This window comes from Capsaspora owczarzaki (assembly GCF_000151315.2).
Source record: "Capsaspora owczarzaki ATCC 30864 unplaced genomic scaffold supercont2.8, whole genome shotgun sequence".
NCBI classification, from domain to species: domain Eukaryota; class Filasterea; order Ministeriida; family Capsasporidae; genus Capsaspora; species Capsaspora owczarzaki.
The window spans coordinates 1,416,704-1,429,055 of NW_011887299.1; the positions used below are offsets into that span (position 1 = coordinate 1,416,704).

The following is a 12,352-nucleotide window of genomic DNA, read 5'->3' on the forward strand; positions in this document are numbered from 1 at the left end:
GCATTAAAAAAAAGTATTGATGTCAACGAATTTCTCGGTCGTTTCAGAGGACCTACAGAGGTACAGAGGTGTGAAGGGTGGATGCCAATCCCAAAAAAAAAAAAAAAAAAAAAAAACCAAAAAAAATTCCCGCTGTGAATTCAAACATTCTGGCTTGGATAAAATCTCAACATCAACAATACTCAGGAATACAAAGAGCAAGAGAAGCGCGCGGGCAACCTTCATCACCAACAGGCCTTCGTTGCTCGGATCAACAAATGATAACGTTCAAACAACAAAATTGAGTAACAGTAGCGTGGCGTGGCGCAAAGCAGCGGCGTCTCTTTTGTTATTCGCGCTTCTTGTCCTCGACTTCGTTGCCGGCGGCCGAGGCAGCGACGGACTTGGTGGCGGTCGCGGCAGCAGGCTTCTTGCCGTTGCGCTTGCTGTCAAAGCGGCGGAAGAGGTACAAGAAGATGACGTACTGGAGGCAGAGCCATGAGAAGGATTCGGCGGGGGTCTTGCACGAGTTGTCGGGAATCATGGCGAGACCAACGCAGGCCCACAGAGCAATGCAGCCCATGAACTGGGTGAGCTGGATCTTGGTAATGTAGGCACCCCACTGGAGGATGGATGAAAAGCGACAATACAAACAAAATACACAAACGGGCGTCAGGAACTTGCACTTTCAAGATTGGCAAAAACTCGTTATTCTAGCTCGCGTTACCTTGCGGCTAAGACCGAAATCGGCAGCCATGTAGTAAGCGTACATCCAGATGTGGACGAACGCGTTGGTGATGGGGCCAACCCAGTTGGAGGCACCGGGGAAAATCCAAGCAGCCCAGACGATGGAAGCGGTGATAAAGTGGTGGTAGGCGTGGAGGAAGATGACCTGTGCAGGACCAAGAGAAAAAAAAAAGGAAGGTGTCAGACACGGAAATGCGAGAACAAATCCCAAAAAACAACAACAACAAAATAAAAAAAAAAAAAAAAAAAAAAAAAGTGATGAAAATACATACAGGCTTCTTGCGCAGGACGAGGAGAATGGTGTCAATGTACTCGTAGAACTAGTTGTTGAGGGGGAAGGATGAGTGTTTGTGTTCCAGTTCAAGAACACAACACCAAAGAGTAAAGAGGTCCAAAACTCACCTTGGACACGTAGAAAATCCAGAACCAGTAGTCGGCGTTCTTGCTGAGCTTGAGCTCGGGGTCGCAGACAGCGAGCGAGGGATCGAACTGTTGCATGTTGAGTGAGTGAGTGAGTGAAACAACAAGGCCAAAGATTCAACAAACAAGGGTACTCACGTTGTTCTCCTTCCAGTTCTGGATGACGTCGTAGCCCATGCCAAAGAAGACGTAGGCAGACAGCGCGGTCATGATGACGTTGTGGACGTGGCCCGCCATTGTGCAGCGGAGTGCCTCGCGGTTTTTCATGAACGCCTACACAAGTGAGCAACAGTGTGAGTTTATTGATCCGCCTCGTTTCCTCTCTCTCTCTCTCTCTCTCTCTCTCTCCCCCAACACACACCCCCAAAATGATTACAGCGAGTTCGAGTGAGACGCCTTCAAGCCATGTCTTGTCCAATCCCAAAATCACCAAATCACGTTCACCCCCTTCCATTCACAGTGAGAGCGCATTGCGTGGTAAATAAAAGCTCAATGCTTTCAATCTGACTCCAATGCTGCTCGTTCGCTCGTTCGCTCCCGTTTGAATGTACATGCGATTTCAATCTGCTTCGCAATGAGCAGTGGTGGGGGCAGAAGTGCTGAATGACCCAACGCACATGAATCATCAAACGCAGAGACAGACAGACACATGTGGACGGATGCTCAAAATGGCCGGCTTTTGCTATCCATTTCCCGTTGGACTCTCTTTCTTTCTCTTTCTCTCTCTCTCTCTCGAATGCAACATTCACTTGTGAAATGATGCCGAACAGCGACACATCACATTGCATGAATCTGCCTTTTCTGTCGTCCAACATTGGATAACTGTTGAATGTATTTTTGTATGATTTTACGATTTTTTTTTTGATTTTTTTTTTTTTTTTTTTTTTTTGTTGGGGCAAAAAAAAAGCAAAAAATCAGCCGATTACGGAATTTTTTGGCATGTGCGTCCAACGTGATGAAAAGCGAGCATGATTGAAAGGAAGAGAAAGCGAAGGGAAGGGAAGGGAAGGGAAGGGAAGGAGAGAGAGAGAGAAGGGGAAGGGAAGAGAAGAGAGGGGAACGAAGGGAAGGAGGATGAAAAGCAAAAGTGAAACGGAACAAAAAGAGCGGCAAAAATAAAAAATAAAAAAAATAAAAATAAAAAATAAAAAAAAATAATACAAAAACCACGAGACAAAATGTTGACAGTTGATATTCTGTATGGAAAGGACATTGTATGGGGGGAGGGAGGGGGGAGATTGTATGAAAGGAAGGAAGGGGGAAAGAGATTGGATGATGCGGGAGGGAGAGAGTCGTACCTGGAGTCCTTTGATCACAACGACATAGCCGCCCATCAGAGCAACCATCGTGGAAAACGAGGCCAGCGGCCACTCGGCGGTCTTCTGCCACTCTGGCATTGTGTGTGTGTATGTGTATGAAGAATAAGAAGAAGAACAAAGACTGAAAATAAAATAAAAAAATGAAAAGGAGTTGAGGCTACAGTGGATTGAGAGTGAATCTGAGAGATTGAGTTTGAGTGAGGGAGCACCCATTGAATTGAATTGCATGAGCTGCATTTGTGTGCTTGCTGCTCGACCGACATGACATGCCGATACTGATTCAACTTCAACATGAAATCCAAGCATTGCTGCCAAAAGCACGGATTTGTTTCTAGGCTGAATCTGGCATTGTAGATCTCTGGGGGTACATTTTAGGAAGTCTTCATCTCTCGCCCAAGTTCAAGTTTGGCCACTCACTCGTCATTTTGACACCAAAATGAGCTTCTGGTCCTCGGAATCGCTGTCGGAAGCAACCAAGTTCCGCGAGCGGATTGCCGCCGAGGGGACTGGCTGGATCAACGCCGCGCGGGGCAAGACACCGCTCATGCGGCTGTGCAAGTGCGACACGTATCTCGACGTCGATGCCATCGAAGTGCTCGTCGAGAACGGCGCAGATTGTGTTGCAATGGACGACTATGGCGACACGCCGCTGCTGACAATGATCCAGCGCTTTGACGACGGGCGGCCAGACCTCGTCGCCAGCAACCTCAAGGTCGTCAAGTGCATGATTGAGAAGGGCAACGCGCCACTCCAGCGGCCCGAGGACAACCCGGACACGGTCGGGCCGCTCTTTGTCGCCGCAGAGTACGGGCGCACCGAGATCATGGCCTACCTCATCCAGCGCGGCGCGAACGTCGATGCCCCAGAGTTCAAGGCAGAGTGCGCAGAAGACCTCGAAGTCCCGCCAAAGTGCACTCCGCTGCACGGCGCCGTCGAGCAGGAGCAGCTCGAGTCGGTCAAGGTGCTCATCGCAGCGGGCGCAAAGCTCAACGAGAAGGACAAGGAAGGCAGAACGCCCCTCGCCATCGCACTCTCACGCAGGCATGCCGCCGAGATTGCCCAAGTCCTGCGCGCGGCCGGGGCGCTCGAGAATTGAACAAAACATGAGACTTTTTTTGCTCCTGTGGGAGATGCGCAAAGCAAGCATTGTTTTCAGCTTCTCGATGCTCATACCTCAGGGGAGTTGAATGCTGCCCCTCATCATGAGACTCTGCTGTGATGCTGTTCAGCACCCGGCGTCTCTGTTCGCTTCCTGTTCGCTTCCTGTTTGTTTCTTTCGCTTTTGAGTTTTTCGCCCTGCTTGTGCCTGACGGTTTCATGGTTTTTTGTTTCTTTTTTCAGCCAGGGATGCGCTCTTCTCGCCATGATGCTTCCATTGGGATTTGTCTCTTCTTTGGAGCAGAACCGCGAGAAAGCATTCTCAGGATACATGTATCAGTTTGGTTCAGTTTCAGTGAAGTGGGTGTTGTCCCCAGTTTCTGTTGCGCTCCATTGTATTTAATGCAACATCCACTCCAACAAACCCCTCCCCCGATTCAATCCACCACACAATGTTAGATCTACTCTACATTGGATTTTATTCAAGGTACCAGTCCCAGTTTGCCTTACCATTCAATCATGGCTCAGCGAGCAGCAGCATTGGGTGCCTTCCGAACAGTCGTCCGCGCGTCCGAGCGCTGCTTCACCGGCGACAAAGTTGCATTGACTGGTGCGTATCTTGTCCTCGGGGCTTTGGCTTTGGCTTGGGGACTTGGGGGACTTGGGGACTGGACTGGCGTCGGAGCTCAGCACACATGCTTTGACAAGACGAACCACAGCCACGACCCCCCCCCCTCCTCCATCATTGAAGACGACATGCCTTGGCTAACGTGACTCTGGCGGGTTTTGTCGTGTTGGTAGAGGCCAAGAAGCGCATCCGGAGCGAGTTTGCCAGTCGCAAAAACGAAGTCGACCCGGCAGCCATCACTGCTGTAAGTTCGCAGTCAGAATAGGAGAGAGGGGTAGAATATATAAGCAAAATAAAAAAAAGAGCTCGCGAAAGAAACGGGGACGGGAAGGGAAAAAGAGCTGAGAAACTGAGAAACTGAGAAACTCTGAGCAATGAAGAGGTCGAAGAAGCAGCTCCAGAATCACACTGCTTGTCGCTCACTCGATGGCGGTCTGTTATTTCCGGGCAGAGCATCAAAATGGCGACCGACACGGCGCTGTTTCTGGACAAGTATGTTGTGCAAGGTGCCAAGCGCGAGCAAAAGGATCAGACATTCGGTAACGTTGTGCCTTCCAAACTACTGTTGATGCTGTGTATTGTTTTGCTGCTGCTGCTGCTGCTGCCGCTGGGTGTTGATTCAATGTGTGGGTTACGCGAGGCATGCGTTTTTCGCTACAGTCCTCTGATGAGGTTGAATCGCCTCGCTGACAATCTGCCCCCCCCCATTGTGTATGTGTGTGTGTTTGCTAGAACTTCGCATTCGAGACACCACGCAACTTGACACAAACCCGCCAGTCAAGTGCAAGAATGGCGACAAGAACGCGACGCCATCGCCCGCCCCGCAAGGTCCCTCTCCCTGCTCGTCTGCACCGCGGCCATTCTAAACCAAGAATGCCCCCCCCTTCCTCTTTGTCATGCGCGTTGGCGGCTTTTGTGATTTGGATGCCGCGACATGGCAGCTTGTACTTCTTCCCCAATCCAAATACAATTGTTCAATGAAACGTAGTTTGCCATTAGCCAACCCATTCCAGCGCAATGTTCCGAGCTACATGTCCATTCGCCCTGCACACTGCATGCTCCGTGTCGCCTGATCTTCCTTCCAAGGGCTCCAAGGCCAGTACAGCACAAACCGTTGACACGCTCATGTTTCCGATCATTTCACTGCAATGCTCACTTTTTTTTTTTTTTTTTGTGGTTTGTTTCTATTCTTGTTTTCACATTTCTCAGTCATTGTTTATTTATTTATCTCTATTCTCAGACGCACACACACACACACACACACTCTCTCTCTCTCTCTCTCTCTCTTTGCACAATAGCGCGATGGGCGACGACGTGCTCCTTCTCCCGTCGTCGTCGTCCTCGCCATCCCATCCACCACCAGCACGCTCGCTGCATCTTCTTGCTGTCGAGACGGGTGGTGCGGGCGTCCTTGTGAGTGGTGCTGGTGCAGGTGAGCCGTCGCCGCATCCGCTCTCGTTCAGCGCGCACCACCCACCACGCAGCGGCTCATCCGCCAGCATCAGCAGCAGCAGCAGCAGCGGCATCAGCGTCAGTGCAGCGTCGTCCAGTCCCAGCGCAGGTCACTCTGCAGCGGCTGGCGAGCGACGACCGTCTGCTGCTGCTGCTGCGTCGACACTCTCGCTCGATCCGAGTCCACGCGTCGCACGGAGCAGAAGCGATCTGAGCTACCAGCCGCCAGCACTCGCATTGACGCCAGGAGGAGCCCCGGCTGCGCAGAGTGGTGGTCGAGGCAGGACGGGCACGAGCCCAGCAGCAGCTCCAGTCAATGGGACTGCATTCAACTGGACGACGACTGCCAGTGCTACAACCACTGTTACTACTACTACAGATGATGCTGCTGATGCTGGTGCTCTGGTGAGGAGGGCGAGCCAGCACGCTCATCCGCCGCGGCGGTCGGTCAGCGTCGCGACCCAAACGCCGTCCCCGCCGCCAAGTTCGCCGCCTCTCGCAGCCGCAGCTGCAGCCGCAGCCACCACCGGTGGAGCGAGCCGTGATGTGGGAGCATTGTCACAGCCATTATCGCAGACTCTTCTGGCGACAAGTCATCACGCACCAAGCACGCCTGCGACCTCATCGGCCAACAATCCGCCTCTGCAACCGCTGGCTCCGATCGAAATCTGGGGGCGCACTCCAGATGGCAGGTATACCCGAGATCAAGTCGCACAGCACAACTCGCGCGAGTCGTGTTGGCTTGTTGTCCGAGGTGTGGTCTACGACGTGACCGATTTCTTGAAGGTCTGTTACGCTTTGTCGCTCTTGCCCTATTGACTCAGTACACTGGAACCATTGCGTATTGAGCTGTGAATGACTCCCAGGCATTGGTTTGTTATTCATACCTCGCACTCACTCGCTGCATGTTGCTTTTGAATCCAACAGTTCCACCCGGCTGGCGCGAACGCCATTCTGCGCCACGCCGGCCAAGATGCAACCGTCGATTTCGACTTTCACGACGGCCATTCCCAAAAGCTGTGGAAAAAGTACATTATTGGCAAACTGGTAGCATCAGAGCAGCCGAGCTCGTGCCTCATCTCGTGAGCCTTCTGCGTTTGTTTGGACGCTATTGCCTCAAAGTCGTCTTCGTATCGAACAATCACCACCACCACCACCACCACCACCACCACCACCACGACGACGACGACGACGACAAGCGCTTCACTCAAACCCATAACACGAGACAATACGCGGAACAAACCGACTGCGGCGCCTTACCAGCATCCACCATCTGCTGCAAACGTCGAGTGTGTGCTCAGCGATCGCTCTGGAATCACTCAGCGAGGGGGGCATTTCTACAACCAGTGATGCTGTGTATGCCTTCCTCGTAGAGCGAGACCTCGATCCTTTGCAACGAACGATTGTTTTTTTTTTTTTTTTTTTTGCTGCGATGCGTGACTCGGCAAGTTCCCCGCTTCAAAATCGCAAAACCCACCCACCAACATTCCCGGCGTACCACAGCCTCCCCAACCCTCACTTAGTTAACACGCGCAACTGGTTATTTTTCTTCCTTTGTGATGTAACTCGTGCGCTCATCGTGTAATTCTAGTTAAAAAAAAAACCCCGTAGTTCAGTTTCTGACAGGTTCAGCTCGAAAACCATCATGACGAAAATGGATGCAATGTTGCAGGTGAAAGCGAGAAGCAAAACAAATCCTAAAACGCGGATAGAATTGCCAACTACATCGGGCACACATGGAAAAACGAAGAATCGATCGCTTAGAACGGCAAATTCAGACCCAAATCTTGCCGCGCAAGCTCGAGCAACAGCGGATCGTCGAAATACTTGGTAATGCTAACATCATCACTCAGACCCTATGGGGGGGGGGTGGACAAGGCAATAATAAACACAAACCACAAAGTCAGTACAGACGAGAACCCAAGCCAATCCAAGGAACCCAACAGAAAACAAACACACCTTGCGCCTGCGTGTCTTGACCATGTATTCACGCGCGAGATGAGCAGCGGGCTGTGGTTCGAGTGGCTTAAGATAAATGCTCTTGTCCAGCGGATCGCCAGGAACGACCTACAAACCAAGAATAAAGGGGGGGAGGGTCGTTGAGTTGAGAACTCCCAACAACCAACAAGGACTCGAGATGTGTTAGCGACAAGTTGCATTCGACTTACCTGCCAGTGGTCAAACGTAGTCATGCAGAAGGCCTGGCCTTGGGTGTGGATGCGCAGATCGGTCTCAAAACCAAACGAGTCCATCACAGGCAAGTAGCCCTTGAGCGTGTACAGCGGGGAGCCAGCCTTGGGTGTCTCGGACGTGAGATGGCCTCTGACAGGGTTGAATTCCATAAAAGTGAGCCAAAAAACAAGACAACAAGCAGAAAGAGGTCCCAAAGGAAACGAAACCAAGACAACCAAGCCGCCAAAAGCCACCAAAAGCAAAGAAAAAAAACCACTGCTCCGCGCTCTCACCTTCGACGAGCGAGAACAGTGTAGATGGCAGAGACGCAGTCGGCCGGTGCTTGAATCTCGACCAGGAAGTGAGGCTCAAGGAGACGAGGAGTGGCGAGAAGGAAAGACGAGTAGGTGACGCGGCGTGCAGTCGGGATGACAAAGCCACCACCTCGAGAAGGCGCGTCGTGAGCAATGGTCGCATCCAGCACGCGGAACTTTACACCGCGGATGGGTTCGTCACAGAGCGGGCCCTCGCGGGCGCCCCATTGGAAACCTTGAACAACCGAGTCACGAATGGTGCCCAGCAGCTTTTTGTCGACCTCAGACGGCAGCTACTCGTAAAGCAAGTGAGTCAAAAAAAACAGTGAAGCAAAAGAGCAGTACCGTCAGTGGGGGCATGAATTAACAATGACAATGAGAGTCCAGATGACTCGACCAATGGGGGACAAAAGAAAAAAAAAAAGTCTCACCGTATCATCCAGCAAAACGTTCGGCCCGTTTTGGTCGGGACCAAAGGCCCAGACGGAACGAGCTGCTAGAATATCCCAGCTGTACTTGTGCTGCAAATAGTCGCCAACCTGTTTCTTGGTCATTGACAGTGACACGACTTCGCTCTCAATGTCCTCGGCAAGGCCCTTATCCAAGGGCTCGGCAATCATTGTGAGCTTGTTCTTCTTGTTGGGGGTTTCAGCAACACACTTGATCGAAGATGTCTCTACGACTGTCTCGGCAAAGCTGACGACGGGATCGGAAACCTGAGCGCGTGACAAGAGGGGGGCAGACGACCGGGTCAGGATGACCATTCCGCCTCAAAGACCTCAATACACCTCAAACACCTCGATACACCTCAAACACCTCGATACACCTCGATACACCTCGACACACCTCGACACACCTCGACACACCTCGACCAAAAAAAACCACCTCCCATACATACCTTCAAATCAACCTCGGAAAACACCTTGCGGACGTCATGGAGGGCACAGTCCATGTACAGCTCGCCGGTACCAATGACGACGTGCTCTCCGCTTTCCTCGGCACGGGTAATCAGCTGCGGGTAGCTCTTGCTGGCCTTGCGAAGACCTTCAATCATCTTGGGAAGCTCAGAAGGGTTGACGGGCTCGATGGCGACCTTCACCACGGACGGGGCGCCAAACCGCAACGATCGGAAGATGCGAGCGCGTGGGTTGTTGAGGCCAGTGATGGTGGCGGTCTTGGCAATGCTGGCATCGATGCCTTGGATCAATACGATGGAGCCGGCGGACGCAGATTGGACGGGCACACGGTACCGTGCTTCGCTGATAAAGAGCCCGTTGACGGTGGCCTTTTTGCTGTCTTCGGGGTCTTCGAGCGAGTACGAATCGCCGAGCACCTCGACAGATTGGCCAGTAGAGATAGTGCCGCTAAATACACGACCGAGCGCGTCAAAGGTGGTCGAGTCTTCAGAGAGAATGAGCTTGGTGATCTGGATCATGAGCGGGCCCTCGGGGTCGCACGAGAGCAACGATTGCACCAGCTCAGCGTTGCTAAACTTGTGGTTGGCACCAGCGCGGGCACGCGACGATGCACTCTTAAAGGAGCGAGCATGACCGTCGTCCTCTTCGTCTTCGTCAATGCCGAGCGGGCCAGAGTAAATGAGAGGGATGCGAGCGCGGGCAGCCTGGATGGGCGAAGGAATGTGTGCAATGCACATGTCGACCAAGCAGCTTGCCTTGCCAAACAACCGACTGCACGCAATCTTGAGCAAGGGGCGCACGTTCATGCGGAGCTCGGTGTTGGAAACACGCACACCAAGCTCCTGCAAGACGACAGGAAGGGTGGTCTCAGTGTCACCAACCACCTGTGCAAACAATTTGTACAATGGATCCATAACGAAAGCAACAAAGGAGCGTTGCATGGTCGAGTTTTGGGATTTGGCGTGGAAGGAACGCGTGGCAGGGTCGTAGAACGAGTTGCCCCAGAGTCGCTTGGCCAGCTCCTTGGCATCAAAGCCCTGACCATGCAACTTTGCGTACAAATCTGCAAAGGACTGGACAGTGAAGAGCACGCCATATCGCGAGCTGGCAAACATGACGTTGCCACGCAGAGGCGAAACGAGCATTTCACCAATCTGTTGCTCAAGCGTCTTGCTCGCTGCTGCTGCTGCTGCTGGTGCTGCTGCTGCATTGTTGCCATCGACCACCTTGCGCGAGGCGGGCTGGACGGCGGTGAGTGTTTGCAGCGCAATCGAGCCGATCAACGAGTTGACTTCGTCGATGGTGTGCTTGAGCTTGTGGTAGGCGTCCATCGGAGGGAGCTTGAGTTCCAGCACCAGGCGATCAATCTTGTTCACGCACAGAGTGATGGGAAGGCGCTCTTGCACGGCATGTCGCAAAAGCCGTTCCGTCTGGAGCATGACCTGTGGAGAGTGATGCGAAAGAGAGGGAGAGAGAGAGAGAGAGAGAGAGAGAGAGGGAGAGAGAGAGAGAGGGGATACAAGTGAGATTCAACGCCCCTTGCTCGCGTTTGAACAAACCAGCAACCAACAAAATCGCCCAGTGTCACGTACACCCTCCACGGCATCGACGACGAGAAGAACACCGTCAGCAAGACGCATGGCGGCAACAGCCTCGTCGTAAAAGTTGGCGTGTCCTGGAGTGTCAATCAGGTGGAGGAGGTATGATTTGCCCTTGCTGTTTGGCATGACGAGCGACATTGGCGTGGATTTGATGCTCAACCCGCGCTGCTGCTCGAGATAAAGCGTGTCTGTGTATCGCACATCCTGCTCGTCGTTCCATTCAACGCCGTGCGTCGGCTCAATCAGGCGGTCAAACAAGGTGGTCTTGCCGTGATGCAGGTGGCCAATCACTGCCACGTTGCGCACAAACTCTGGCTTGGACGCGAGCTCTGCCATAAACCTGCAGGAGCACGCACCCGAGTCGAAAGCACACAGTCGAATGGGGATTGAGGATGAGTGTACAACAACGACGATGAGAACACGTCTTTTCCACCATCACAAATCACATCCGCCGCCTCCTCCTCCTCCTCCCCCCCCCCGCTTTGTAACACGATAACGCACGTCTTGTTGTAGGACGTGAATGGCAGGTCGCTCTCCATCACGACGACCTGCTTCTTGCGGATTGGCGCGACAATGGGCTCAGAGAGCGCCTGCGTGTCCTCCTCCTGCACGATCGTCTCGACGTCCGGGCCGTAGATCTCGCTCGCCGATGGGTAGTACTTTTTGTCCTCGTGCAGCACGATCGCAGTCGTGATTGCTGTCGGAAGAACGTCAGAAGCACAAGAAGAAGGAAAAAGGCGCCAAAAAGTGAGCGATCGCAAAAAAAAAAAAAAAAAAAAAAGCTCGAGCAAAACGCCCCAGCTCAGTGCCCCCCCCCCAAGCAGCAACCAGGCTGCGACGCTTTCAACAACGCGGGATGTAGCATACGGCGATCGGTGGCCATGGGCTGCGGGGCGTCGGCGTCGTCCGTCTCGAGATAGTCGCGTGGACGTCGTTGCTGATCCGCCTCGTCGTCCTCCTCCCAGCCGCGGACGTCCGTGCCGCGCATCTGGATGACACGCGCATTGCTGTCGTCGTCGTCGCCATCGTCGTAGCCAGAGGTGCCAGCAGAGGCAGCGCCGTGGTACTGGAAGCCGGTCGGCGCGCCGTTCTGATCGTCCTCGTCGTCCAGCTCGGGGCCAACGTAGTTGCCGAACTCGTCGTAGAGCGACTCTTCCATGAGAATGAGAACTGAGAAACAAAAAAGAAGTGGGAGTAATGGATTGCTTTGATTTTGAAATCGAACAGGCAGTGGATTGATGTGTGGCTGATTCTGAATGCGAGTCGGAGCTTTGGTTGAGGTTTCGCGACGAACACAATGACAAATCCCGACAACCAGAGTTTCTGAGATGAGTTGCACGTCAAATAATGAGTCAGCATCTCAGGGTTGAGCCAAGCCTTTTGTGGGCATTGATAGCGTAACAGTTGCTCAGCGGCATTGACACATCGGCAACACAAGTCTCGTCAATGTATGCGATAAGTGGCATCCCAAGAACGGCCTACTTTACGAGCCAGCTGCAGGTGGTGAAATCAAGGAATGTATTGCCTTCTGAGAAGGAAATCGTTTATTGGTTGAAGAGGTTGGGTGGCGGACACACTCGTGGATTCATTCAAACACACACACACACACACACACACACACGCATCAAAGGGATGATGTAGACACAACAACAACAAAGGAATAAAGAACTGTCTCAATTCTTTTTGGGCTTGATCGGCTTTGTCG

At 52.7% G+C, this 12,352-nt stretch overlaps 5 protein-coding genes across 5 annotated transcripts; 3 read left to right on the top strand and 2 right to left on the bottom strand.

The window, feature by feature from the left end:
* Nucleotides 1-137: 137 nt before the first annotated feature.
* CAOG_05364 (hypothetical protein) lies at nt 138-2,576 on the bottom strand. Its single transcript, XM_004346999.2, has 6 exons — nt 2,445-2,576; nt 1,285-1,419; nt 1,129-1,215; nt 999-1,046; nt 707-871; nt 138-601 (listed from the first exon to the last, which is right to left on the bottom strand). The coding sequence occupies exons 1-6, from the start codon at nt 2,541-2,543 to the stop codon at nt 329-331; spliced, it is 807 nt and encodes a 268-aa protein (XP_004347049.1). The 5' UTR covers nt 2,544-2,576; the 3' UTR covers nt 138-328.
* Nucleotides 2,577-2,894: 318 nt separating this feature from the next.
* On the top strand, nt 2,895-3,987 carry CAOG_05365 (hypothetical protein). Its single transcript, XM_004347000.2, has one exon. It carries the CDS (start codon nt 2,902-2,904, stop codon nt 3,559-3,561), a length of 660 nt encoding a protein of 219 aa, XP_004347050.1. The 5' UTR covers nt 2,895-2,901; the 3' UTR covers nt 3,562-3,987.
* Nucleotides 3,988-4,028: 41 nt separating this feature from the next.
* On the top strand, nt 4,029-5,189 carry CAOG_05366 (hypothetical protein). The gene is made up of 4 exons (XM_004347001.2): nt 4,029-4,173; nt 4,365-4,435; nt 4,643-4,730; nt 4,924-5,189. Exons 1-4 carry the CDS (start codon nt 4,083-4,085, stop codon nt 5,055-5,057), a joined length of 384 nt encoding a protein of 127 aa, XP_004347051.1. The 5' UTR covers nt 4,029-4,082; the 3' UTR covers nt 5,058-5,189.
* Nucleotides 5,190-5,371: 182 nt separating this feature from the next.
* Nucleotides 5,372-7,162, top strand: CAOG_05367 (hypothetical protein). The gene is made up of 2 exons (XM_004347002.2): nt 5,372-6,429; nt 6,571-7,162. The coding sequence occupies exons 1-2, from the start codon at nt 5,494-5,496 to the stop codon at nt 6,727-6,729; spliced, it is 1,095 nt and encodes a 364-aa protein (XP_004347052.1). The 5' UTR covers nt 5,372-5,493; the 3' UTR covers nt 6,730-7,162.
* Nucleotides 7,163-7,208: 46 nt separating this feature from the next.
* Nucleotides 7,209-11,817, bottom strand: CAOG_05368 (elongation factor Tu GTP binding domain containing 2). Its single transcript, XM_004347003.2, has 9 exons — nt 11,515-11,817; nt 11,149-11,344; nt 10,639-10,987; nt 9,028-10,488; nt 8,561-8,845; nt 8,109-8,422; nt 7,812-7,965; nt 7,603-7,710; nt 7,209-7,499 (listed from the first exon to the last, which is right to left on the bottom strand). The coding sequence occupies exons 1-9, from the start codon at nt 11,804-11,806 to the stop codon at nt 7,404-7,406; spliced, it is 3,255 nt and encodes a 1,084-aa protein (XP_004347053.1). The 5' UTR covers nt 11,807-11,817; the 3' UTR covers nt 7,209-7,403.
* Nucleotides 11,818-12,352: the final 535 nt, after the last annotated feature.

Excerpts from the sequence above, each read along its gene's own strand:
- CAOG_05364 (XM_004346999.2), bottom strand. The coding sequence starts at position 2,543 with ATGCCAGAGTGGCAGAAGACCGCCGAGTGGCCGCTGGCCTCGTTTTCC. Across the intron at positions 1,047-1,128 it reads GGATTTTCTACGTGTCCAAG|TTCTACGAGTACATTGACAC; the intron begins GTGAGTTTTGGA and ends CTCAACAACTAG. Across the intron at positions 872-998 it reads TCGTCCTGCGCAAGAAGCCT|GTCATCTTCCTCCACGCCTA; the intron begins GTATGTATTTTC and ends GGTCCTGCACAG.
- CAOG_05368 (XM_004347003.2), bottom strand. The coding sequence starts at position 11,806 with ATGGAAGAGTCGCTCTACGACGAGTTCGGCAACTACGTTGGCCCCGAG. Across the intron at positions 10,489-10,638 it reads TCGTCGATGCCGTGGAGGGT|GTCATGCTCCAGACGGAACG; the intron begins GTACGTGACACT and ends CACTCTCCACAG. Across the intron at positions 8,423-8,560 it reads ACGTTTTGCTGGATGATACG|CTGCCGTCTGAGGTCGACAA; the intron begins GTGAGACTTTTT and ends CTTTACGAGTAG.
- CAOG_05365 (XM_004347000.2), top strand. The coding sequence starts at position 2,902 with ATGAGCTTCTGGTCCTCGGAATCGCTGTCGGAAGCAACCAAGTTCCGC.
- CAOG_05367 (XM_004347002.2), top strand. The coding sequence starts at position 5,494 with ATGGGCGACGACGTGCTCCTTCTCCCGTCGTCGTCGTCCTCGCCATCC. Across the intron at positions 6,430-6,570 it reads ACGTGACCGATTTCTTGAAG|TTCCACCCGGCTGGCGCGAA; the intron begins GTCTGTTACGCT and ends TGAATCCAACAG.
- CAOG_05366 (XM_004347001.2), top strand. The coding sequence starts at position 4,083 with ATGGCTCAGCGAGCAGCAGCATTGGGTGCCTTCCGAACAGTCGTCCGC. Across the intron at positions 4,174-4,364 it reads CGACAAAGTTGCATTGACTG|AGGCCAAGAAGCGCATCCGG; the intron begins GTGCGTATCTTG and ends TCGTGTTGGTAG. Across the intron at positions 4,731-4,923 it reads GCAAAAGGATCAGACATTCG|AACTTCGCATTCGAGACACC; the intron begins GTAACGTTGTGC and ends TGTGTTTGCTAG.